The sequence below is a fragment of the Tribolium castaneum genome, chromosome 6 (genome assembly GCF_031307605.1).
Source record: "Tribolium castaneum strain GA2 chromosome 6, icTriCast1.1, whole genome shotgun sequence".
Classification (NCBI taxonomy): Eukaryota; Metazoa; Arthropoda; class Insecta; order Coleoptera; family Tenebrionidae; genus Tribolium; species Tribolium castaneum.
This window is the reverse complement of record NC_087399.1, coordinates 8,077,910-8,101,625: the sequence shown is the minus strand read 5'-3', so window position 1 is coordinate 8,101,625 and position 23,716 is coordinate 8,077,910. Positions and strand designations below refer to the sequence as shown.

Genomic DNA, 23,716 nt, shown 5'->3' with positions numbered 1-23,716 from the left:
TGTTGTGCAATAAAATGAATATTTTTAATGACGTATTGTATGCAACCAGTTATACAACTTGGCGTACAATGCTGGTAAAGAAATTTGTATTGGGTTTATTAACAAGTGGAATAAAACGCCGAAAGTTTGTTAATTTTTTTTATTAAGGCACGTACTTTAGCTTGACTATGTATCCAAAATCGATACAAAAATATAAACAAAAAATGGCACTTGTATATACAAATAAATACAACAATCACTTTTACATAATACCAGATGCGAATACTTTTAGTAGAAAATAATGAATCAACAAAATGCCATCGTGGAATGATTAACAACGATATATAAATTCATAAAACTACGTAACACGACATTTAAAATAAAATTTCAAACTGATGACAACACATATGATCTCAAAGATCGCACATTTAAGTACATAAAAAGCAACAAATTCGTTGTTTGTATACATATAAATCTGAACCATCTTGTAAAAAAGGCACGAATTAATGCTTGATAAAATCACGACCGTTTTCCACAACGGCAAAACTTGTCGGTAACAAATACGCAATGTTATTTCCGTCCTTCTTGAACGTTGGCGTTTGTACCTCGGAAGTCACGTTGATTGTAATTACACGCTTTTTCCCACCCAGTGAACAGGTAATGGTTTTGCTGACGGTGACCGGAAGATCCGTTCCCTTGAACCTGCACAAATTGGCCAAAGTTAAAAATATTTTTATTTTTGGAAAATATTTGGAGAAATTGAATTACGAATTTAAGTTTAAAAAACGAGTAACGTTAGCCACGAGTTATTTTAAAGAATGAGTGCTTCAAGGTCTTATGAAAAGAGTTTTTTATACTATTTTTGTAATTGCCCTTATATTGTTTTTAAACAATAATTTTTATTTAATCGATTTAAGGATTCTTGTGACCATTGGTAATGTCTTTAATTTTAAAAGTAAAAATTTCATCCAAGATTTTTGTTTAAAAACGGCAAAACAATTACACAACTTTTTGAAACTTAAAAGTGTGTTTCAAAAATAATGTTGTAAAACTTGTTTTTTAATATATTATTTTTTAGTCGTGAAATAAGTTCACTCTTGAATTTAATTTTTTCACTCGTAGATAAACAATCTCTTTAGCGTCTTGTATTATGCGATCATTTTTTTTCTTTGTGGTTGATAAACTAGTGCAAACTGAGTGAAAAAAATTATTCTAATTAAATATTACCGTTCGAAATTTTATTATTTGATTCTTTAGTTTGATAAATTTTGATAACTATTATTTTAATACAAGTTAAAAACTATTTGTAGAGTTAAGAAAATTATTATTGTAAGGAAAGATCTGAAAGGGGTCTAAAAATGGGTTTACAAACTATCCAAAAGAGTTCAGATTTTAAACTTGGAAAATGCTCTAGAAAATTGAATTATTTGATTACGCTTTTTTTATTATTAGTGTATAGTACAATAAATAAACTGATCGAAAAAAGTTAGGGGTATTGGTATTTTAAAACATACATCTGCATGCGGATTTTTTTATTTTTTTTTTAATAAAATTAAGTAATATCCCTAACTTTTTTCAATCAGCTTATACAGAGTGAGTTTAAGATAACGCATAAAATTTTGTTACGAGTCAAGTTTAAAAAAATCCTCGAAAGGTCGATTTTATTTTTAGAAATGCAAAATTTTCACACCACAGCAGTCATTGGTTTTTGAGTAACATTTTTTTCAAATGGAAACTGACATTTATGTTTACTGTTTTTGATAGTACACTTCTCTATCTTTTTGATGATAATAAAAGAAACAAAAAATATATTAACGACTTATTTTTAATGATTACGCAAAACTTTGTCATTTTAGTTTTTGCTCAAAGCGAGAAATAAGCTAATCAACAGGGTTATTTTTATAGTTTTGAAAATATGTTATGGGATTAGGTTATGAGCTCAAAATGAATGTTTATAGCTTCTAAGATATAGACGATTTTGGTCGTCGAATAAATTTAAATTTTAGGCGCAACTATAAAAACCTCTTAGGCTGCTAAAAAGAGATTAAAGAGCTACAGAAAAAATGTCATTACATTGAAAAATTGATAAAGAAAGGTTATTTATTTTTATTTTTTGAAAATACTACCGAATATAATTCTCTCAAATGTCACCGACTATTCGCCTTGTAAACTTGGTAACAAAATACTCACAAGACAAAAACTTTGTTTACATTGCATTTTTTCGACGAATATTTCTGGGCTAAGTGTAAGTTTTACTTCCTCATACCCCAAAAACTACAAACATTCGAATAAGGCAAGTTGAGTTATTTTGACTTCTTATAGAACCTTTACTAACATCATTATGATGATTCGTCTCTTTCAAATTCATCGCGTATTTTGAATATTTTTGTTTTTATTATTAAAGTATTTCCTGTTAATGTTGCTTACCTATTTTTTTATTCTTTGCAAATTGAAAAACTGTAATTATTTAAAGGAAAGAAGTCTAATTTAGATAGTTCTGGTTTTGTTAGAAAAATGTCTATTTTTAATTTAACAAAATTGAATAACACATAATGATCATTGATAAAGGTTATTTTATTTTGCATTTGCTTAACAATTTCTCAGGTTTCGAGAAAAAATAATAAGTCGAGAAATCAAAAATCCTATTACTGCTTTATTTTATAAAGAGAGACCATTTTTAAATATTTTTAAGATAATAATTAACATGAAAACACTTACTACGAGACCTAAAAACAAAAAAAAACAATCAGAACAGAAAACTAAACCACCTTGTGTAAAATTCTCCACAACTTTTTTATTTGATTTAAAATATTTTATTCTTCGACACCACTGTCAAAATTTAAGGTTTTTCTTCTTTCAACAACTGTTTGACATTTCTCAATATAAAACATCGGATTATTTTTAAGATTTAAAGCAATTTTAATCCTTGTTCAGTCTAATTCGAAAAATAAAATGTTGTATTCAACTCGTTTTTGTGTAAATCGGTTCATTTATTTCACCTCGTGAATGATAAACCACTCGTTTACACTCGTGGTTTAATATTCCTCTCGGAAATAAAGCGTCCGATTTAAACTCTTAAAACAAATAACTATTCAATTCTTTTTACTTTATTTTTTTTTAAGTTATCATACTTACTGTAAACACAAATGTTTGTTGCCATTTAAAAAAATTAAAAAATCAAAATATTAGTGATGTCATAAATTTTGAAACATGTCTTATGTCAAAATAAAAACACAGATAAAAATAAAATCGACCTCATCCGAGAATTTTTTTGAAAAATAAGCTATAACAAACATGAATTTTATTCATTGTTTTAAACCTACTCTCTAGGTATCAGTCTGTTTGCATTTTTATTTTTTATGTTTCTATGTGGAGAATTATAGTAATTTTTACCAAGCTCTTGTGATAATATGCAGGTAGCACAATTGGCAACACTAGCCAAATAAAAACTTACTTGAAATATGTGTTGGAGACAATCCCAACCAATTCCCCAATCCGATCCTCTTGCTTCATCGAATGCAACGACACAACTAAATCATTCCCACCCAAACAATGTAAAACGATCAATTGATCCTGTCCCGGACTGACACTAATCCCTGTCAGGTCCTTAACAGCCGTCCCTTCTTTCATATTCCTGAACTTCAACGAATCAAGCTTGAAAATCGCCAGATCAGTAACGAGAATCACTCGCTCTGCACACTTATTAAACTTGTTGAATTTCGTAACGAACGACGAAAACAGCACTTTTCCAAAGTGTTGGCCATTTTTCAAGTTATTAACCGCATCGTTGAACGTCGTGTAATTGTTATTTTCAGAATGCGTGGCAAGATAATTACCCTCCCACCTTCTGTTGAGTCCGTAAGTCGGCCGTTTGTTGAGTAAGGCACTGGCCGCGGCCACCTTGATTTTCATTTCGGGCCACTCGGCCCTCGGGATTTTATTAAGTATCATGAAGGCCCTCCAGCGATTGTAAATCTGCTTCAAAGTGCGTGTTGTCTTCTGCAGCGACACGGGCGGCGCTGGCCACATGACGCTCTTCCCGAAGTCTTTCATTCGTTTCGCGTTTGCGAACTTCGCCTGGAGTGCGTTCACATAAACGCGCATTTTCTTCAACCTATACGCTTGAATCATCGTCATTAAGGCCCTCATCTTCTTGTACTGTTGCCTGGCGACGTAGCCGCGCCACGTTTTCTGAATCAAAGTCACAATGCCGGGGATGAGGTCATTTCGCGCCGCTTCCAGTGCGAATAGCGTTTTCGGCGAGCGAATGAATATTTTCGTTTTGCCGTATTTTACGTCATCGCTGAATTTGCGTTCGTCCATTATGACGCAAACGCCGTCTTTATCGGTGCCGGAACGGAAGTTGGGCCACGTGAACTGTGAGATCATTTTGTAGCGTTTGAGGAAGAGGTCGTAACGCTGACGGTAGGCGAAACCAGCGCGACGGACGCGCACGTTTTCCACCAGACCCAAGTAGCTGACCTGGTGCTTGACGCGTTCTTCGTCGAAGGCCGACGGGGATTTCAGTTCGTTGGGTTTGATGCAGCGGACGTAGTGCGGCTCTTTGCTGTAGAGGTTCTGGACGAGGGCTTGCATGGAGGTTTTGAACAGGGAGCCGGCCGTTGGGGGGCGTTTGGTGGTCTGAGGAAATTAATGAAGATGTAGCAAAAAAACTTATCAGAATTTTTTAATCTAAGTTGGCAACAATTTTGACGTATTTATTTCAAACAATGGTCTGCAATTTTTTTTTCTTATTACTTATAATTCGGAAATAAAATTAACTAGACGCCCTCTGGTGATGACTTTTGAACTATGTCGAAAACAGTAAAGAAATTTTCGTAATGCCACATTTAACTGACATTTAATGAACTGTTCAACAATTTTGCGTGTATAGTGTTAATTACTTACAATTGAAAGAATTACTTTAAAAGTACGTGGTGGTAAATACCAGCGTTGACTTTGGTTCTGTAGTTTTTCGTGGTATAAAGTGTTTATTGTTGGAACTTGAAAGTGGATAAAAAGTGAAAAATATTTAAATTTTGATTACAAAGTGTTATCAAACAGTTGTGTAATTAAAGATTATAAGTAATGGATCACAGCGAACACAAAGTTTGGCTCAAGAAACCAATAAATTAGTGAAGTGTTATGAATTTTACGTTAGAATTTTCCACTGAAAAAATCATGAAATGCTGCGGTAAGTCTACAAAACTACAATAAAGATTAACAACTGCTGATACATTTAAACGTAAATTATGCCAAAAGGTAGGCTTTTCAATGTCTTTGTAATAATTTTCCAATAAAGAAAGTGAACCAAACAGTCATTCGTTATTCGTGTTTTCCTCGTCATCTCTTATTTGTCAACATAAGTTTCTTGCACCAAAGATACAATAGTCATTCCGCATAGGCAATGTAATAATTGTGAAGCCCCAAAATTCGTACAACGCTCAAAATATCCGAATAAACATTTTCCCGCCATTTATGGTTACTGTTTTCGACCTAGCTCAGTGGCGCCCCCAACGGTAATTTTACTTCCGAATAACAATAATCTTTAGTGCCAAAAAAACAGTACGGGGAGGCAATATTATTTAAACAAAATAAAAAAACAGAAGAAAGAAAAGTAGAGAGTGTATACCCACTGATGTTACCTAGTAGTATCTGTTTCAAAACTATAAAAACTGACATTTTTCACAAATTGTTTTCTCTTTTTATAAAAATCCGGCTCCAACGTAATCGGCATCGAAAAATCTATACGTAAAACAGGAGGAGTTTAAGCGAAACTGAAGCGAGCCATTTTTCACAAGGAGATTACTACAAAAATATTAAATCCATAGTAAAATGTCAAACTCCACTGTAATCGCAAAATTTGGGCAATCTTAAAAAGCTAGGTCAAAAATCCGACCGATATTTTAAACAATATTTTTGTATTTTCAGTTTTCGAAAATAACAAATTTATAGTGTTATAACACTCACTTGTTGCCGATTACGGCGAAACTATTAAACCTAGAGTAAAAAGTCCAACTACCTTAAAATCTTTAACATGCATTTTAAAAAAAAAATCTATTCCAAATGTTATAATTACGGCGAAATTACTAGAGCTAGGAGAAAAAGCCAGACACCGACGTAATCGGTGCCTCAATTATTTGACATAAGCAAAATAAAAGGCTCTAAAGTTTAAGAAGTTTGAAAATAAATTGTAAACACCCTGTAGTAATTCAGATCAATCAAACTTAATTAATAAATCTGTTAGACCTTGTTCAAGACGCAAGTACTAATAATATTATCAAGAAAGCACCGTTTCTATTTTTTATTAATTATTAAATCTGCCATCTAATTTTTTGGTTTTTATTTTTTTTTTTAATAGTAATTCCTGAACTAATTTAAAAAAAAACTTTAGGGACACGTAGGAAGCTAGAAAGTGATCCTAATGTGCACTTAAAAATAATATCATGCCATTAAAAAATATTATTATGACGTCATATTTTTTTGGGACACTCTGTATAATATAAATAACACCTACAAAATATCAAAAGTAGAACTTAACTAAGCTACAGGAGGCGGGAGCTGAGCTAGGCCAGCCTGTATATGGTCACCTCAAGTACAGACTGATCCAGAAATACTGAACAGATTTGAAAGTATTTGTGCACGTAATTCGCTTTTTCTTGACAATTTTTGACGTACAACCCCACAAGAATGTTAAATTGTTGTTAACTGGAAGCGTACTCCATTGGTATCCTTAAAAATTTAAGTCCAGTGTTGTCAACAGACTCAATACTTCTGGTTCAGTCTGTACTATCGAAAACAGAAGGCGTGATTTATTGGTTTGTAACATTTTGACTTAAGGAAGATACTTTTTAGATTCTATGTTAAAGCTATGTCTTGATAATTAAGGACCCAGATATGATTTTACGATGAAAATTAATTACATGATAATGGTATTATTCCAAAGACCTCTAAGTATTTAACTGTCACTTTTCACAGTTGGTTTCCTCTTTTGATTAGTGGGTTAGTTTGGACACTAATTTTGTCACTTGAGTCCAATTTTATACAGAATCAAAGTGCGCTGTTGCCATTTTTTCTATAGTTTTCTGCAAGTAATAATCCAATACAGTAGCCTAGTCAGACTGATCTAGAAATACAGTATCCGTTGGCAATAATAAATTTAAATTTTAAAAGATATCAATGGAACATGGTTACGCTTCCAGTTAATAACAATCCAGTAGACTTACAAGATTCTAAATCAGATATTTGGAAAAAAAACGAATCCTGTTGCGGTCTTGGAAGTTACATACTAACAAAAGAGTTTCTAATCGGATGCCAATAGACAGTGTTTCCGGATCAGTCTGTACAATAAATACAGAAAAAAATGGGTGGTAATTTTTATTAGATTTTTATGAGACCAACAAAGCAACTCTACAGAAGAACTGTAAAGACTGATAGTTTGCGAGATTATTATAAATTTGTTGCTTCTAGATCAGAATACCGTAAAGTAAAAGAATTTTGTTTATTATTGCTTATGAATCACATCAACTTTTTTGTACTGGGTTTCTCCTCTACAAACATACGAACTAAAATCCAATGCCCGTTATCTTCAGAGGGGTCTAGACTCTAGTTTCTTTAAAAAGCATTTCCGGGCATTGGTTTACAAAAACTTTTATTTAATTGCTATTTTTATCTAAAAAATGAAATATTTTTCAATACATTTTCCATTTTTTTAATCCCAAATAAGTTGGTAATTTTTGAATTGTAGGTATGCCTTATAAAAAATTTGCCCAAACTTTAAAAAAAAGTACTTTTACTCTTCTTTCTTCTTATGGAGATTACATTATAAAATTCAAAGATCTCTAAACTCAAAACAATTTTTGTTTTTTTTTCTACATAGGTTTCATGAAGTGTTTATTGTGAAACCAAAAATAGTTTCACAACGAGAACTTTTGTGTAACAGCTTTTAATAAGTTTTTAGAAGTTGTGATCTGTCAACAGCATTAAGTCGTTTATTGATAAAGCCCGAATAATTAACAAAATTAAGAGGAAATAGTGTGAACCGATTTTGAGGAAAAACTAAACAAAAATAAACATCAAAAATAGAAAAAAACAGTATATTACACTCGTTTTATAAGACTTAATTGTGGCACTCCTTCGTCGTGCTCCAAAACCATATATATATATCGTCTCATAAAACACGTATAATAATATACTGTTAGTGAAAGCCATGAAGGCCATATAATATAATTTTTGTAAATTTTTATTAACAATTTTGCAACACAATATCCTTTATCACTCAATATATCGTGTACAAAATTTCATTTTTTTATCTTATTCCTATCTTTAGATAAACTTGATAATACGATACTGCGAGAACATTTTTGGGAAAAAAAAGCAAAGTCAAAGCCCAAAAAATAAATTTTATGAAAAATATGTTACATTTCAGAGCTTTATAAGAAGCAAGAAGTTCTGGAATGATTTCCTGGTACTAAACTTCTTAGCTCTTTTTATCTATCATTACAAATCGGTGTTATAAGTACTATATGTACAGATACTATTTAAAAGGAAATATTTTTGATGTAAAATTTCGTTTGCAAACCACTGTATTACGTTACTCGCACGTTGCACAAAAAGTATACATTTTCAAGTGCCGTAACAAGTATAAAACAGCCCTTTTTTATCTATCTTACCTGTGAAATGTGTTGCGAGCCTTCTGGGAACATCTCCTTCAAATTCGAATCGTTGGAATTAAACATTAACCGTTTAAAATCCTGGAAGAGCGTATCCTTATTCTTATCCAAAAATCCCGTTACACAATAGGTGACATCACCCGCATAATGTGTTATCCGAAAATCGATCTTATGCCTCATATTTTTATCAGCCGGTTTGAGTTGTCTCGACGTATAATGCTTATGATTTTTCAACTGCTTATCCATCGTTTCTAGTAAAAGCTCATCAGTAACTTTCTCGGCAGTCATTTTCGACGCATCATCCATAATCGCCAAAATCCCCTTATGTGGCGCTTCAACAAGCTCACAAATGATCTGATTGTTGAAGAAATCGATGTTTTGCCACTCGATGCCTTCGCGATTATACTCCTCTTGCTCCTGCTTCAGGACAAGTTCAATAAACAACTGCTGCAACTTCTCGTTACAGTAGTTGATACAGAACTGCTCGAAACTGTTGTTGTCGAAAATCTCAAACCCGTAGATGTCCAACACTCCAATCAGCGAGCTTTTGTAGTTTTTCGAATAGTTTTTCTCGTCGATGGCGATCGCCGAGTTGATTTTCTCGACAATCCAACCGAAAAGTCGCTCGTAAATGGCCTTAGCTAGGGCATCGCGTCCGTAAAGCGCCTCAGCTTCGGTGTGTTCCTTCCTCATAATGTCGCCTCTGGCGGCAATCACGCGCTCACAAAGCGCCGAATTTAGCTCGTTTTTCTGCACTTGAAGCAGCTCCGAAATTATTTCGAGCGATTTCTTGTTCTTAATTTGCAATTTATTGTCACCGTCTGTAACAAATTCCAAATTTCCAAGATGCAAAATCGCTGCCACAACCCTCCATAGAGTTTCTTGCGCTTCCTTCGAGAACTGCAACGTGTTCAGTGACGAATTCACATCCCGGAAGTCATTTCGGTCATTGATCGTGTCGACTTTGGCGGCTTTCCCCTGTTTGACGTAAAAATAGTCATCACTGTTGCGACTCAAGTGCAGTTTCCTCAAAAGATCGTCGCCAGCGCCCGCCAAAACCTGGTAGAAACTGTGGAAGTTCCTCTCGCCGGCTTGCTGGTAAATCACTCGGGATTTTTCGAGCAGATACTTGTTGATGTGTCCGCCGATCGGGTCGCCTTTGAAATCGAAATGGATGTCCATGTACTTCCCAAAACGCGAGGAATTGTCGTTGCGGTTGGTTTTTGCGTTTCCGAACGCTTCTAGAATCGAGTTTGATTGCAAAAGGACGTTCTTCACGCGTTCGATCTCCTTCTGGCCGTCTTTGTTCGTCACGGCCGCGATATATTTCATTATTATTTTCGAGGCTTCTGTTTTTCCGGCTCCTGATTCGCCGCTGATTACGATACAAGTGTCCTTGCCTTGCTGCTGCATGACTTTGTGAGAGGCGTCGGCGATGGCGAAGATGTGAGGAGGGTTTTCGAACAGCTCGCGACCTATTTATAAAAAATTATTACGCTGGGAAAAAGAGAACAATGGCAAGTGAACTTTACGAAAAGGTCGCGCCAACACCCTTTTTTTATAACAGACGAGTCGCCAATGCGCTGATTGCTACTGAAATATTTGTTTTGTAATTTGTCAGAACCTCCACGCCTTTTTTCAACTGTATTACAGAAATTAGATTAGTAATGTTTTTCAGAAAAAAATGAGTGAGTACCTCCGATTTTTGTAATTCAGAAGCTGTAAATTATATTTCGGAAAACATAAGCAGTGAGTTTTCGCTTTTTTCAGATATATTTCAGGCAACGTCCACTATAAAATTCAGAATACATTGTAATTAAATACCTATATACAGAATTATTCTTTTAGGACATACTTTAGAAATTTAAACTTCCAATACAGCTACAGCTTTGGATTTTTGTACGCAACCTAAAACGGCCATTCGGAGTTCAACTAAATTATTTTGAAAAAGACTGAATTTCCGAAAGTACGAGAAATTGGCGCCAACTTTTGTTCTTATTTTTATTGAATTTTTTGAATACGCCTTCTCAAATTGAGTAAAATTTATAAAATTAAATTATTGCTACTTATCTGTCATAATTTTTGTATATAAATAAACTTCATGTTTTTTTAATCAATTGTCAAAAATTTTGTAATTATGTTGGAACCCTGTCACATTGCCATAGGAACGAAACCTGGACGACTAACTTTAAATGGAATTGCCAACGTTGAAACAATTTGACAACTGATTTCAATTCCGAATGGACTTTATGAATGTTAATTTTTTGTTCAAAATTTTTATTAGCAGAAATTTACTTAAAATATCACAGCATATTTTTCTTTGCATTCAATAACCGAAGGTTTGGAGAGCCTTCTAGAATTTTCAAAATTGCCCACAGTCAAAATTCAAGGCTAGTATGATTTTTTCAAAATATAGTTATCAAGAAACGGCTATAACTCAGTTTTTTCAAATGAAACGAAAGAACACTACACTGAGATGACTTTTATAACACGTATTATACCTATCTCTTACAGTTTTTGAAATAATAACAAAAACGTTATTTTACTTTATAATTTTCATCGTTAATCAAGTAGACTTTGCAAAATGGTCAGCAATTACTGACAAACTTCAACATTTTATTTAATTTTTAGCTGATTTATTATCGAATAAGCAGTAAAGCAATAATATTTTTTTATAGTTTATTATAACTTAGTGAATTATGTAAAGTAACTCAGTTAATCTGCCATCGAATTTTGGACTTCTTGAATGAAAATGGTGTAAAAATCAAATATTTCTTTTAATTAATAGTACAACTTATTTTTCGTATTTTTCGAAAGTTTACGTAATGATCATAATGAGTCAAAATTCCATTTTTTTGGCGATTATTTCAAAAACTGTAAGAGATATAGCCAGATGTTGATAAAGTATCCATAAAACCCGATGTTCTTTTGATTGCCATTGAAAAAACAGGATCATTCCGTTCGAAAAAAACTGTGATCTAACAATTTTTTGATCATTTTAAAAAAATCATAGTAGCCTTGTAATTTGACAGTTGGCAATCCTGAAGATTTTAGAAGTAAATAATACTTTGTTCACAAAATAATGTCAACCAGAATACTTTTTTGATTTTTAAGCCCAAAAGTGACCACTTTCAGATATACAAAATACAAATTTGAATTACATTTAACGTCTTTTAAAGAACAACGTGAATTCCATTTAATGTTTTTTAAAATATAGTTTACTCATCTGAATTTAATATACAAGGTATGTTAAAATTATATTCATCTAGTCAACTTTGAAATTGTTTTACATGTAATAAAATTTGTGCCGCTCTACTCAAATGAATTGGCTGTCAATAAATGTCAAAAGTGTCAGTTGTAAAATTCACAAATTGTCGGTTAAAAAGCAACTAAAATGTTCAATGAGCAAGAAAACACTTTTAATTATAGCTTACTTCCGAATGGTAATATTCGATGTCTGAATATCTGTCATTAGTTCAATAAAGCGGCATTTCTGATCACGCGAAATTCACAGGCGACCAGATAAAAATCATCAGTTTAAAAGGATGAAGTAAAGATATTTGAAATTATTGTTTTCATAACAACAGTAGCGGGTCATTGAATCCTCCACCAAAAATCGTGGAAAAATTGGCGACATTTTCGCGTGACGAATTTGTTATCATGGTGTGGCTTTTAACATAATTGATAACGAGCCAAGGCTAGATTAAGAAAATCGCAATTACCTTTATATTGATCGATGAATTTTTGGTCGTAGATATTCATCGTTTTGTAGGGATTTACCGAAACGCATACCTCGCCAATGTAGGTGTAAATCTTGCCATGTTTGAATCTGCAAAAAAATAAATAAGAGAGAATGTGGTTTATGAGGCCACGCAACTTGTATATTTTAGTGTTTGTGCGTTTATATTCGGTTCAATTTGCGCCCTTTCCAATTTTAGATCACGGGTGTGTTATTAATGTCGCATGACGACATTATTTTCACACTTTCGACGAGTTATTCAGGCATGTAAGTGCCTTTTCTTGTCCTTTGCAAACTAATCAATTCCCTTGTTTCCTCCTTCCGTTCGCTTTTGTCTTTTTTTTACTGTTATTTTATCGTGAGGACGTGACATCTTGTTAATTTCCTACATGAAAGAATGTAAAACCGTACAGGTTTATTAACAAAAATCCTCTTATAATTATCAAATAATACGAAGATAAGGCAACATAAAATATTTTAGGTTTCCGGCCGCCTTAAAAGTTTTATTAATGCGCGTCTCCATAAAAGGATCGTAAAAAGAGACATCGGGGCGAATAATAAGACACATGATTGGACTATTAAACCAAAGTAAAAGAACAAGCCTGTATTGTAAACACCCTCTATACTTTAAATAAGAGTTTGTAAATTTAAACAGCGAATTAGTTATTTTGAATAAAATAAAATTATTTCTCAAACAAATTAAATGTCAGTATCGTTGTAGGAGGCTTTGACATTTTACGACAAATAATTTAATAAGACATAAATATAATGCAAAAGTTTTATCGTAAAGTTTGAAGTTTTTTTAAATATTTAACTAATATTCACTAATTTGTACTCTGTTCATATTTTTCAAAACGCTGCGAATACGGTTACAGATGCAAGAAAAATGTTAGGAAAAAAGTTGTAGAGAATTAATTTTCCTACAAAAAAATCCGCGAGACCATATCACTACGTTAAACCAGTTAAGCCCCAAAGTCGTTTAAAGACGCACAAGCGATGGATTTGCTTCATTTTGACGATGGTCAAGTTTTGGAAAGTTAATTTATACTTAAACCGTTGAAGATAAAAATATGATGCTGCGGACTTTTTTGTAGAAAATTTAATTCTTTACAACTTTGTACCTTACATTTTTTTTGTATCTTCAACCGTATTCGCAGCGTTCGTGGGTGGATCGCAAATTAATAATTCTAAACGATAATTCTTTGCGCACCGTCGACAAAACGCTGGAAATACGGTTGAAGATACAAAAAAAAAGTAAATTGCAGAGAATTAAATTTTTCAGCGTTTTACAAAATGAGACAAAGCGCAGATTCTAAATTTTAAATAATTAAATAATATTTTCTTCATGTTTCTTAAGAAAATTTTAATGGTCAGTTTATCTCAATCTGTTAGGGTTCAGATTTTGTATATATCTTGTTTCGTTTTCTAAGTGATAGTCCTCCGTGCTTATGGTAAATAAAAGATCTAACAAACTTGCAAATTCAGAGAGCAATACCTAAAGAAAACAAAATGGAAATATATAATTGTTTGTCATTATCAGACGAAAGTTGGTTCTACAATTTTGAATCAACCTGTATATTTGCTCACTCTCTAATCTAAAAAATGTCAATTAAAATTGTAGCTGTGAATAAGGAAATACACATTTTATCGCCAGTGTGGCAATTATCGTATATATTCTCAAAACAATTCGCTAAAAAACGCAGACAAATCATAAAAACGTGCATAAACGTCACCTGTCAAAAAGGCAATTTAACTTGTGACGGCTACAACAAGTAAATAATAAATATGTGATTTATTCTCCAATTATTATAAATTTCAAACGCATATCCAGACGTCTTTTATTGTTCTACACCTACACAGATCAAAAGATCTCGATTAAACTTCATCAGAATTGACAATCTATACTTTTCTCCTTAATAATTTTTAATCTTATCTCCTTATCTTCCAAGTAAATACTGCGGTACTTAGCTCCGCTCATATAGTGATTAAGTCGATAAATAAGAAAAATAACTAAACGTGAATTAATTAAAACAGCGATGACATCACTGGGTGAAAATCATGATTCAGAGAAGAAAACAAATCGAGTCAGCTGTGACTAAACTCTACAGACTTACGTCTAGTTAATTTAACTTTATTTGCGATAAAAGTCGCGATAAATATTATTTATTTTATTATTGGCTTAATTAACGCATAATTAGAGCTAATTCGACGTAAAAATGACATTTTAATGGAACTGCCATCCGTTTGTGTCACAATGAAGAACATACTTTTTACAATCAAGTCATCTGTGCCGTTAAGGGGTTCACACACGTTTTAAACACATGTGCGGAATCAACGAACTCTAATTTTGGAATTGTCGAATAAAACAAAAGTTAATTAATAACATAAACCCGAAAAAACAAAGGAATTTCGATTGTTTGAGCACATCCACCCCACCTAAATCGCCGCCCATGACCCACCACAGCGTACTTGATCGTAATTTTTGCTGGGAAAACTGGAAATAACAGCGATTATGTCATAAAACAAACGAAAGTGCACATTCTCCTATCACTAATATCAATATTTAGTAGTGTTCCGCTCATTTATCTCATTAAAAAAATAGAAATGTTTTAATAATTTAATTTCGTATTCGAGTGAAGAAATATAATTGGCGGTTACCTAATTCGGAGCGTAAAATGCTCATCGGACGCCAAAACCGCAAATCGAATCAAAGTGTGCCGTCGCCGTTTTTCTTTTGTTATTGTTAAACAAAAGCCACCTGTCACGCTAATGACAGGTAACTGGCGAAAAAATTGAAAACTCACCTGAGCTCTAGATTTTTCATAAAGTTGCCCAAATCGATCTTGTCCAAAAGGACGAAGTCGCCCACGCCCACTTCTCGTTGCATTGCCATTTCAATTTTAATAAAACTGTTCGTTTGTTTGAAATGTTCTCATTCTCACACCGGCCGTTGTTTGACTGCCGATGATGAGTCAACGCGCGATGTTCTTATGTTTTGTTGCCACACGTAGAGCGCTTATCGCGCGCCGCTGATTGGTCACATTGCGGTCACGTGCGCAATGGCGGCGGCGATACGTCATCACCAAACGTCAAAAATACATAAACAAAATATATAGTTTTACACAATTCCCTGAAAATGTTGCGGCAAAGACTGAGCGAAAAGTTTTACGAAACGACGCCGCGACAGTCATACAGACCTAACCTCAGGGCGGAAAAGCCCGTCTTGAGCGAGTGGAAATTGTCACTAGTGGGGCTAGTGCTGTCTTTGGGTGTCATTCTGGCGAAAATCTACTTCGCCCACCGTAGGTAAGCACTAGGAATAACAATTGGCACAAAAAACTGTTGCAGATGATGAGGTTAAGAAGTTTTTTGTCGAGCGTCGTTTGTTTACGTTTGAAACTGTCAACGAAGATGGTAACGTGATGTATCACCACGTTTGGAGAAATGTCGTAAAATTTAGTGGTGTTTGGTTACCGGCCGTTTGTGGCGTTCTTACGACTTATTTCACGTGGTTGATGGTTTATCTGGATTCGGATGTGCCGGGGGTGCAGCCACCAAGTCCCCTTTCGCCCAATAAATACAAGTAATTTTCTGGTCGCAAGGTTGGTAGAACGATTGATTTATTTGGGTTTTAGGGCACGCTCGGGGCACTCTCTCCATCTGAATTACGTTTTTGCACTCATTATGGGAATCTCAGTCGCTTTTTACATGTATTGGAGGAACATTAACATCGAATTTTCCTAATTACTTAATTAGTTTAAGTGGAAGAAAAAGTATTTATATTTATTTTTAGTATTAGGAGTGAAACTATTTTTGTTTTATATTATACAACGTTTGTTATTTATGATTAACAACACCGTGAGTGGCAATAAATTTCTTGAATAACAATTAGGGACTTTTACTTTGTACGGTTGGCGGGAGATTCAGCCTAGATTCACTCACAAAACAAGCCGTAGACAGAAACGTGCAAGACAGAACCCCTCAGTATCCAACAAAGTAAAGTGACAGAACCGTAAATTATTAGAAACGCATCATAACAATAAATGCACAGAAACGTATAGGTTTGGAACAATTAATAATCACTACAAACGCGCATTGATAGAACGGTCAGCGTCAGAATGATCACCGACAGAAAAATTCAAAAATAGAATGATAATGCAATAATCTGCTAAGGCGGTAAACAATATTCCCCAATTTTTTATCTTATGATTCCCTCTAAAAAAATATAGCGTAGGACTTATTACTACATGATTCCATTCAAAAAACGTAGCAAATTACTTATAGAAAAAAAGGAATACCCGATTAATGTCATTTGTGACTTTAGGAGCGTAAATTAGCAATCTAATGTCAAAAAACAATTAGAAGAAAGAATTTGTAGAAATAAAGCAAGTACCATTCGTCAAAAATATAATAAAAATATGGGTAAAGTTCTCTTGCGATAGCAATCTGTACATGTAGGTTGTAGGTAAATTAAAAAAATATATACAAGACGCATTCACAAAAATAAATTTAAGACGGGACTAATTTTTTTTTTAATTATAGTTGACTTCTTGCGACTTAAAGACATGAGTTATGTTATGAGTATAATAGTCTTCATATCGTCAGATAACTTATTAATAGAGTATAAGTTTTACGTTGCCCTTTTGTGAACAGTAGTCAATGTACTGTTTGACATCAAATTTAGTATAAATAATATGTAACAAAAGCTTTTAATATAGTTTTATCTTTCTTTCTGATAATATTGAAATGACCGCTATCTTTTACTATTACAAATAAAAGCATTTTACTTAACTTCGTAGGGATATTTAGAAAGTGACATCTATATTTCAAACTTATATAAAACAAATGTTTTTTTTAATATCAATAACACTGAAGTTTATGTGTTTATGTCGTTTTTGACTCAAGATAGATTTATTGGCCCTTAGATATCCGATATTAACGCTCTAAAAAGACAGAAGGCACAAAATCCATAAAAGTGAAAATTTTGACATTTCTGTTTAAATAAAAACATGGAAACATGCTTTCTTATTTTTTTAGTAATCATAAATTCAGCCCATGGCTACTTAAAATTTGAATATCTAGGAAGCCATGTTCCATTATAACAGTGCCCTCTGTTGAGTAAACCTTTAATTATGAGGTTTTATCCTCCCTCGCCCCCCACTAAAGCCGTTGTACCTTTTTTGGATGATGGATGTTCTAGATAAATACGTTTCTGATAATCAATTTTTCTAGACCAATACTGTTATGTTTTGAATGTTTCTGTTTATGATTGTTTCTAGAGATGTGCTGTTCTGTCATTGACTTTTGTGTTGATGACCAGTTCTACACGTGAATTTTTTAGATCCGTGCGATTTCACAATATTGCAGGTTATTTTACTAATAATTGTAATCGTGTCGTGATGGTCGTGTCTCTGATTTAGTCCACGATGGAGTTTATGAAAATTTTTGATGAAAAGTTCCACGAAATTGTCAAATCTGGAATTAGAAGCATTTTACTGGAAAACGAGCCTGAAGGTACTGTTGTCACAATTTTCAAAATAAATCTTAACCATTGCACTGGCAGATGTAGAAAATTCGATTTTGAAAGACTGGCTTCCGGAAAAACCAAATTCCCTAGCTTGCTCCTACTGTCGGGTAGAATTCGATCAGGTGTGCCAACAGCGCGAGCATTACAAACTCGATTGGCACCGTTACAACCTGCGCCAGTCCCTTCTTCAAAAACCGCCAATAACCGAAGAAGAATTCGACGAGAAAACCACTCACGACGATATTTCCAGCATTTCGGGCTCAGACTCCGAAAAAGACGACAATTTGGACAGTTTTGCCACAGCTCAAGGCAAGATTTTCCTCCAAAATGAACAAGGAACTGTGTTTTCAATTTACGCGTGTCTTCTCTATCGGAAAAAAGAGGAATTACAAAACCAAGTATTAAAAACCCGGCTGAAAGAATGTTGTGTGAGTAACAGGAAGTGGGCTGTTTTGATGCTGGGAGGGGGCCACTTCGCGGGGGCTGTCTTCGATAACGACCAAGTTGTGGTGCACAAAACCTTCCATTGTTACACTGTGAGGGCCGGTCAAGGGGGGGCACAGTCCTCACGTGATGCTAAAAGTGGGGGCTCGGGGCCCAAAAGTGCAGGGGCGTCTTTGAGACGATACAACGAACAAGCGTTAGTACAACACGTGAGAGGGATTGTGGACACGTGGAAGTCGCAGTTGGACGAATGCGCGCTTATTTTATACAGGGCTTCGGGGCCCTACAACCGGGGGGTGCTTTTCGGGGGTGGCGACCCCGTGTTTGATAAAAATGATGCTAGATTAAGGACTATTCCGTTTTCGACAAGACGGGCCACTTTTACGGAAGTTAAGAGAGTTCATTCGGAGATGACAACGGCTCAAGTGTATCGTAAGTTATTTCTTTAAAGAACGCATTCAAAATTGTCCAAAGTAAAACAGTCCAACGTAATAAGGTACAGGAAAAAATGTAAAAATGTGCAACGTAAAATCATCCAATCATCTAGGAACATTCATATTTAGATGTTGGTAGGATTGTCGGAGGAGCAGCCTGTATTTATAGATTTGGAGCTGGTTTACAGAAACGTCATTAATTTAATTCGCCATTAAATGCGTGATTAACTGATCACGTGACCAAATTGGACCGATACGATTGGATGAGATTCCTCAAAGAATGTAGCTTTTAACGAATAAATACATAAGTTTCCATTTTGACCAAAGATATCTGAGAAAATTGCAGTTTTCTTGTAACGTTTCATATTTGTCTAGTGAAATTTTCGAGATGTGACGTTTTTTTTATCTTAAAAAAAAGAAGTATGCATAATGGAGATAAAATGAAGCTAATAGCTTAGATAAGTTGCGACATTTTTTATCTTAAAAGATAGACATAATCGAGATAAAATGAAGCTAATCGCTTAGATAAGCTTTTGGTGCAAAAATAATTTCGATATCTTTAACACTCAACACGTATTTCCATTTGTACTCGTAGTGTTGTTAAATTTTCTCAGTTTTCTTTTCTCAAAACTAAAATTTGTTTATTTACGTTAAAAACCACATTCATTAAGTATCTTTTGATAAAAAGGAAATTTTAAGTTTTTCAAAAATTTCCACAAAGACGTCTCTCTCATGATCATGATTGAGGCAACTCCAAATCGAAAAACTAATTTCGGATTCAAATTTAGCAGAAAATTTTGTATAAGAATAAGTGTTCAGTAAACGAGTCTATTCTTGAGGCACCTGTGAGCACGCAATAGAAGGATCGCTGATATCCTAAATTTCATTTTAAGAGTTTTAGGAGTTAACGATTGACAATTTCACGTAAAAACAAAGGCCACTTTATTCCTAAGAGTCATACACAATGTTGAAGTGAAATAATGTTCAAAGAACATCATTTTTTTTTAGTATAACTTTCAAAAACGTTACTTACAACGGCTCTTTTAGGAAAAGTGCTACAATTCGGACCCTTTTTAGCGTCGGTATATTAATAAGTGTAAAAAAAAGTAAAACTTAAGGAGGAGAATACATACATTAGTACCCTGAAATAAGGTAACGATAGCAATATGGCGGTATTTTTAATTAGTCATAGGGCCAGTTTCACCAAACTATCCGACAGCGTTAACTTTTAAATCAACCTCAGTTAGCTAGAATTTATTTATCAGATGAACTAATTGTTGAGCAATTAAGTTAGATCGATTGTCACTTGTGATAACAGAAATTCCATTGCTTCTTCCAAAAGAACTTAAAATGGCGCATTCCTTTTTTCTTTTGCGGTTCAATTAAATTATTTCACAATTCCCAAATTTATGTAACATTTTTTAAAATCACTACTAAAAACATCGTATGCAGTGCAGTAACTTATACAACTAACAAAATGTTGAAACTAGTACCTAGTTATTATGCAAGATGAGTTTTAAGTTATATGCATAAACTTAGCATTTGTCAAATAATAATAATAATAAATGGGTGAAGTTTAGCCAAAGCTACTGCAACTTAACCCAAACAAAAGAAAATAATATAATTATAATTATGCTTAAACAACAAAAGAATAAATGTGATAAAGAGGAAAGTAAAAAAATAATACATTTTTATTGATACTTATATACTGTTTGTCCGCTTACTTAAAAAAAATAACTTCTTTGTGAAAACTGTTTAAAGGAAGCGATTTAAAATGTGCACTTAATTTATTGTAAACAGAAACTGCGCTATAAGTAAGATGAACGTTGAAACAGCTGAATTAAATATGGTAAGGACAATAAATTAAAAATCCTTAGATTTCAGTTGTGGAAATTAATAAAGGGAAAAAAAAGTTTTAGTAAAAATCTGAGGTATTGTGTAATAAAAAAACTAATTAATTTTTGAATTTCAAACAATATCAAGATTATCATCACTGTGTTCATCAAGTTCGGTATACTGGAGTATAATATCTCTACTTCCTTAACTTCATCACATTCGCAAGTGCCAAAAAAAAGTTAATGAGTTAAATGCAAAATATAAAAAAGGATACTATTTTTTTGGGAAGATAATCCTAGAAAATTGAAAAGCAATATAACAGCATTTTTAAGAAAAATGACGTTTTATATATTTTTTTTCGAAATTCCCTCATTATGTAATCCCGTGCAAAAAAGTTTTGTCTTCACTTTCCATGTTTTGAACCGCATTCTACAACTAGTGTATACACTACATAATAACTACAATTTGCACCTGCACCAAAACCTTGGCATTTTTCCGTAGAAAATATTACGGATGCTCATTTTAATTTTTGCTGGAAAGTATTTCTATATTTTGGGCATTTTTACTTTGGAAAAAATTGAGCACTCCCTGTTAAAGTTTTGTTTCAGACTCGTATGACTCGGCTATTCAATATTTCACACGTCGGAAAAACACTAAACGGGTCAAAACGAGATCACCATGCATTGACAGGGCCAAATCAAGAGAAATAATCGAGCGCCCTCTGCCCGTAACACATGAAACAAGTTCCGACGAAGAAGTCTTAAACCTATCGACTGAAAACAACGAAATTTCATTCGTCGATTCGCTCCAGGAGTTCGAGGATACGCTAACACCCGAACAAAGACGGAAACGCAAACCGAAAAAAAGTAAAACAAAACAAAACGAGCAACGAAAACACGAATTAATCCAAACGTTGCAAAAAGGCGATATTGAGACTTTGGCCCGCGTTGTGAACGACTTTAATGAAATTGTCGACGATGACGGGAATACTTTACTCCACATCGCTGCAATGAACGAACAAAACGCAACTCTTAGTTTCCTACTGGAAAAAGGGGCCAATCCTTGCGCCAAAAACCACAAACAGCAAACGCCCTACACTTGCACACAAAGTAAGGAAATTCGTGAGAGTTTGAAACAATTCGCTCGGGATTTCCCCGATAAATACAACTACAACAAGGCGCAAATTCCGACCAATGTCCTCACACCGGAGGAATTAGCCGAGAAGAAGAAAGCGCAACGAAAACTCAAAAAGGAAAAGGAGAAAATCAAAAAGAAGGAAAATGAGATTAAACGACGCGAGGAAATGGAAAAGGAGAGGTTTTTGAAATTGAGCGACCGCGAAAAACGGGCATTGGCCGCCGAACGACGGATTTTAAGCCAGTCTGGGACTGTGATAACTCGGTGTTTCCTATGCGCTTGTGACATGACCGGGAAAGTGCCGTTCGAGTATTTGGGAAATCGGTTTTGTTCAGTGGAGTGTCTCAAAGCCCACCGGTTACAAAATCCACAAATCTTGTAGGAGTTTATTACTGGAAAAATAACCATAAAATCAACTAAATAAATGCATCACTAGATTGTCCATCAAGGAAGTCGTCAAACAATTTCTCTAAAAATATCTAACAATAATTCACAGATTTGGTCCTTTGGTAGAAAATTACAAAATTGTATTTCTCATACTGAACGAAAATAAATACTTGAAAAAAAATTTTACGAACGTCAAGGTTGTTTTCACATTGAGACTAGACGAAAAGTGCCCTGTACTGTGTTATCACGTGTTATTCCGGTAGTTTTGGACTCATCACAGGTACAATGAAGTCTTCCATGTTGGGAATCACTAACAATTTCTGGAACTCCAAACGCAACTTCTTCTCGATCCAACTGGTAATCCGCAAAAACGTGATATTGCGTTCGCCTACGATCGGTTGCGCCCCCAGAGCCAGCTCGGGGGTTGGTCGAAAGCCAATCCAAACACGGTCACTCGGAGGCGGCGGAATGTTCAAAACTAGAGTGCCCACCAGTTCCTTAATCTCGACTTTAAGTCGCAAATCGGTGTTGGAAACCCCCTCCATCGCTTTTTTTATATAACGGTATTCGGTGGCGGCTTGGAAAAACTTGGATTCCGCTATGCGGTCTACCATTTTGATGAATTTTTTACTCGTATTGCTCCCGCTTTGACCGGAATCCAGTGCCGGAGGATTGGGGAAAATCGGAGTTTCCTCATCAGAGGTGCTTTCAGGGGAATCCTCAAGATCGGAATTGAACATCGCCGAACGTTCTTTTACCGTTTCTGCAAGATGGAAATTGGAATAAAACAATAACTTTTTTAATAGCTTTGAAATGAAACGGCGAGTTGCAACGCTTCGTTTATGTAATAACATCATCAGGCTAAAAAAACAGAATTGGGGTGTTCAGTACTATTCGGAAATAAAATTAACTAGACGCCCTCTGGTGATGACTTTTGAACTATGTCGAAAACAGTAACGAAATTTTCGTAATTCCACATTTAATTGACATCTAATAAATTGTTTAACAATTTTGCGTTTATAGTGTTAATTGCTTACATTGGAGAGAATCACTTTAAAAGTACGTGGTGGTAAATACTAGCTTTGACTTTAGTTCTGCTGTTTTTCGTGGTATAAAGTGTTTATTGTTGGAATTTGAAAGTGGATAAAAAGTGACAAAGATTTAAATTTTGATTACAAAGTGTTATCAAACAGTTGTCTAATTAAAGACTATAGTAATGGATCACAGCGAACACAAAGTTGGGCTCAAGAAACCAATAAATTAGTGAAGTTTGTGAATTTTAAGTTAGAATTTTTCCACTGATAAAATCATGAAATACTTCGATAAATCAACAAAACTACAATTAAGATTAACAACTGCTAATACAGTTAAACGTAAATTATGCCAAAAGGTAGGCTTTTCAATGTCTTTGTAATATTTTTCTAATAAAGAAAGTGAACCAAAAAGTCATTCGTTATTCGTGTTTTCCTCGTCATCTCTAATTTGTCTACATACGTTTCTTCCACCAAAGATACAATAGTCATTTCGTATTGGCAATGTAATAATTGTGAAGCCTCAAAAT

At 34.0% G+C, this 23,716-nt stretch overlaps 4 protein-coding genes across 5 annotated transcripts in view; 2 read left to right on the top strand and 2 right to left on the bottom strand.

Moving 5' to 3' along the window:
- Positions 1 to 124: 124 nt before the first annotated feature.
- Positions 125 to 15,336, bottom strand: Myo31DF (Myosin 31DF). Its single transcript, XM_961299.4, has 5 exons — positions 15,195 to 15,336; positions 12,374 to 12,480; positions 8,652 to 10,126; positions 3,434 to 4,620; positions 125 to 681 (listed from the first exon to the last, which is right to left on the bottom strand). The coding sequence occupies exons 1-5, from the start codon at positions 15,281 to 15,283 to the stop codon at positions 483 to 485; spliced, it is 3,057 nt and encodes a 1,018-aa protein (XP_966392.1). The 5' UTR covers positions 15,284 to 15,336; the 3' UTR covers positions 125 to 482.
- A 190-nt stretch (positions 15,337 to 15,526) lies between these two features.
- LOC654944 (uncharacterized protein) lies at positions 15,527 to 16,278 on the top strand. Its single transcript, XM_961385.4, has 3 exons — positions 15,527 to 15,692; positions 15,739 to 15,973; positions 16,026 to 16,278. The coding sequence occupies exons 1-3, from the start codon at positions 15,527 to 15,529 to the stop codon at positions 16,132 to 16,134; spliced, it is 510 nt and encodes a 169-aa protein (XP_966478.2). The 3' UTR covers positions 16,135 to 16,278.
- Positions 16,279 to 17,588: 1,310 nt separating this feature from the next.
- LOC655005 (tRNA endonuclease ANKZF1) lies at positions 17,589 to 22,351 on the top strand. Its single transcript, XM_961474.4, has 3 exons — positions 17,589 to 17,904; positions 17,954 to 18,793; positions 21,240 to 22,351. Exons 1-3 carry the CDS (start codon positions 17,817 to 17,819, stop codon positions 22,148 to 22,150), a joined length of 1,839 nt encoding a protein of 612 aa, XP_966567.1. The 5' UTR covers positions 17,589 to 17,816; the 3' UTR covers positions 22,151 to 22,351.
- Positions 22,141 to 23,716, bottom strand: part of LOC655072 (uncharacterized protein) — a 13,061-nt gene continuing 11,485 nt past the window's right edge. For both annotated transcript variants that reach the window (XM_008198371.3, XM_008198372.3), the window contains one exon: positions 22,141 to 22,918. In XM_008198371.3, coding sequence (XP_008196593.1) covers positions 22,407 to 22,918 — 512 coding nt within the window. In that variant the 3' untranslated portion in view covers positions 22,141 to 22,406. The remainder of the gene's footprint in view (positions 22,919 to 23,716) is intronic.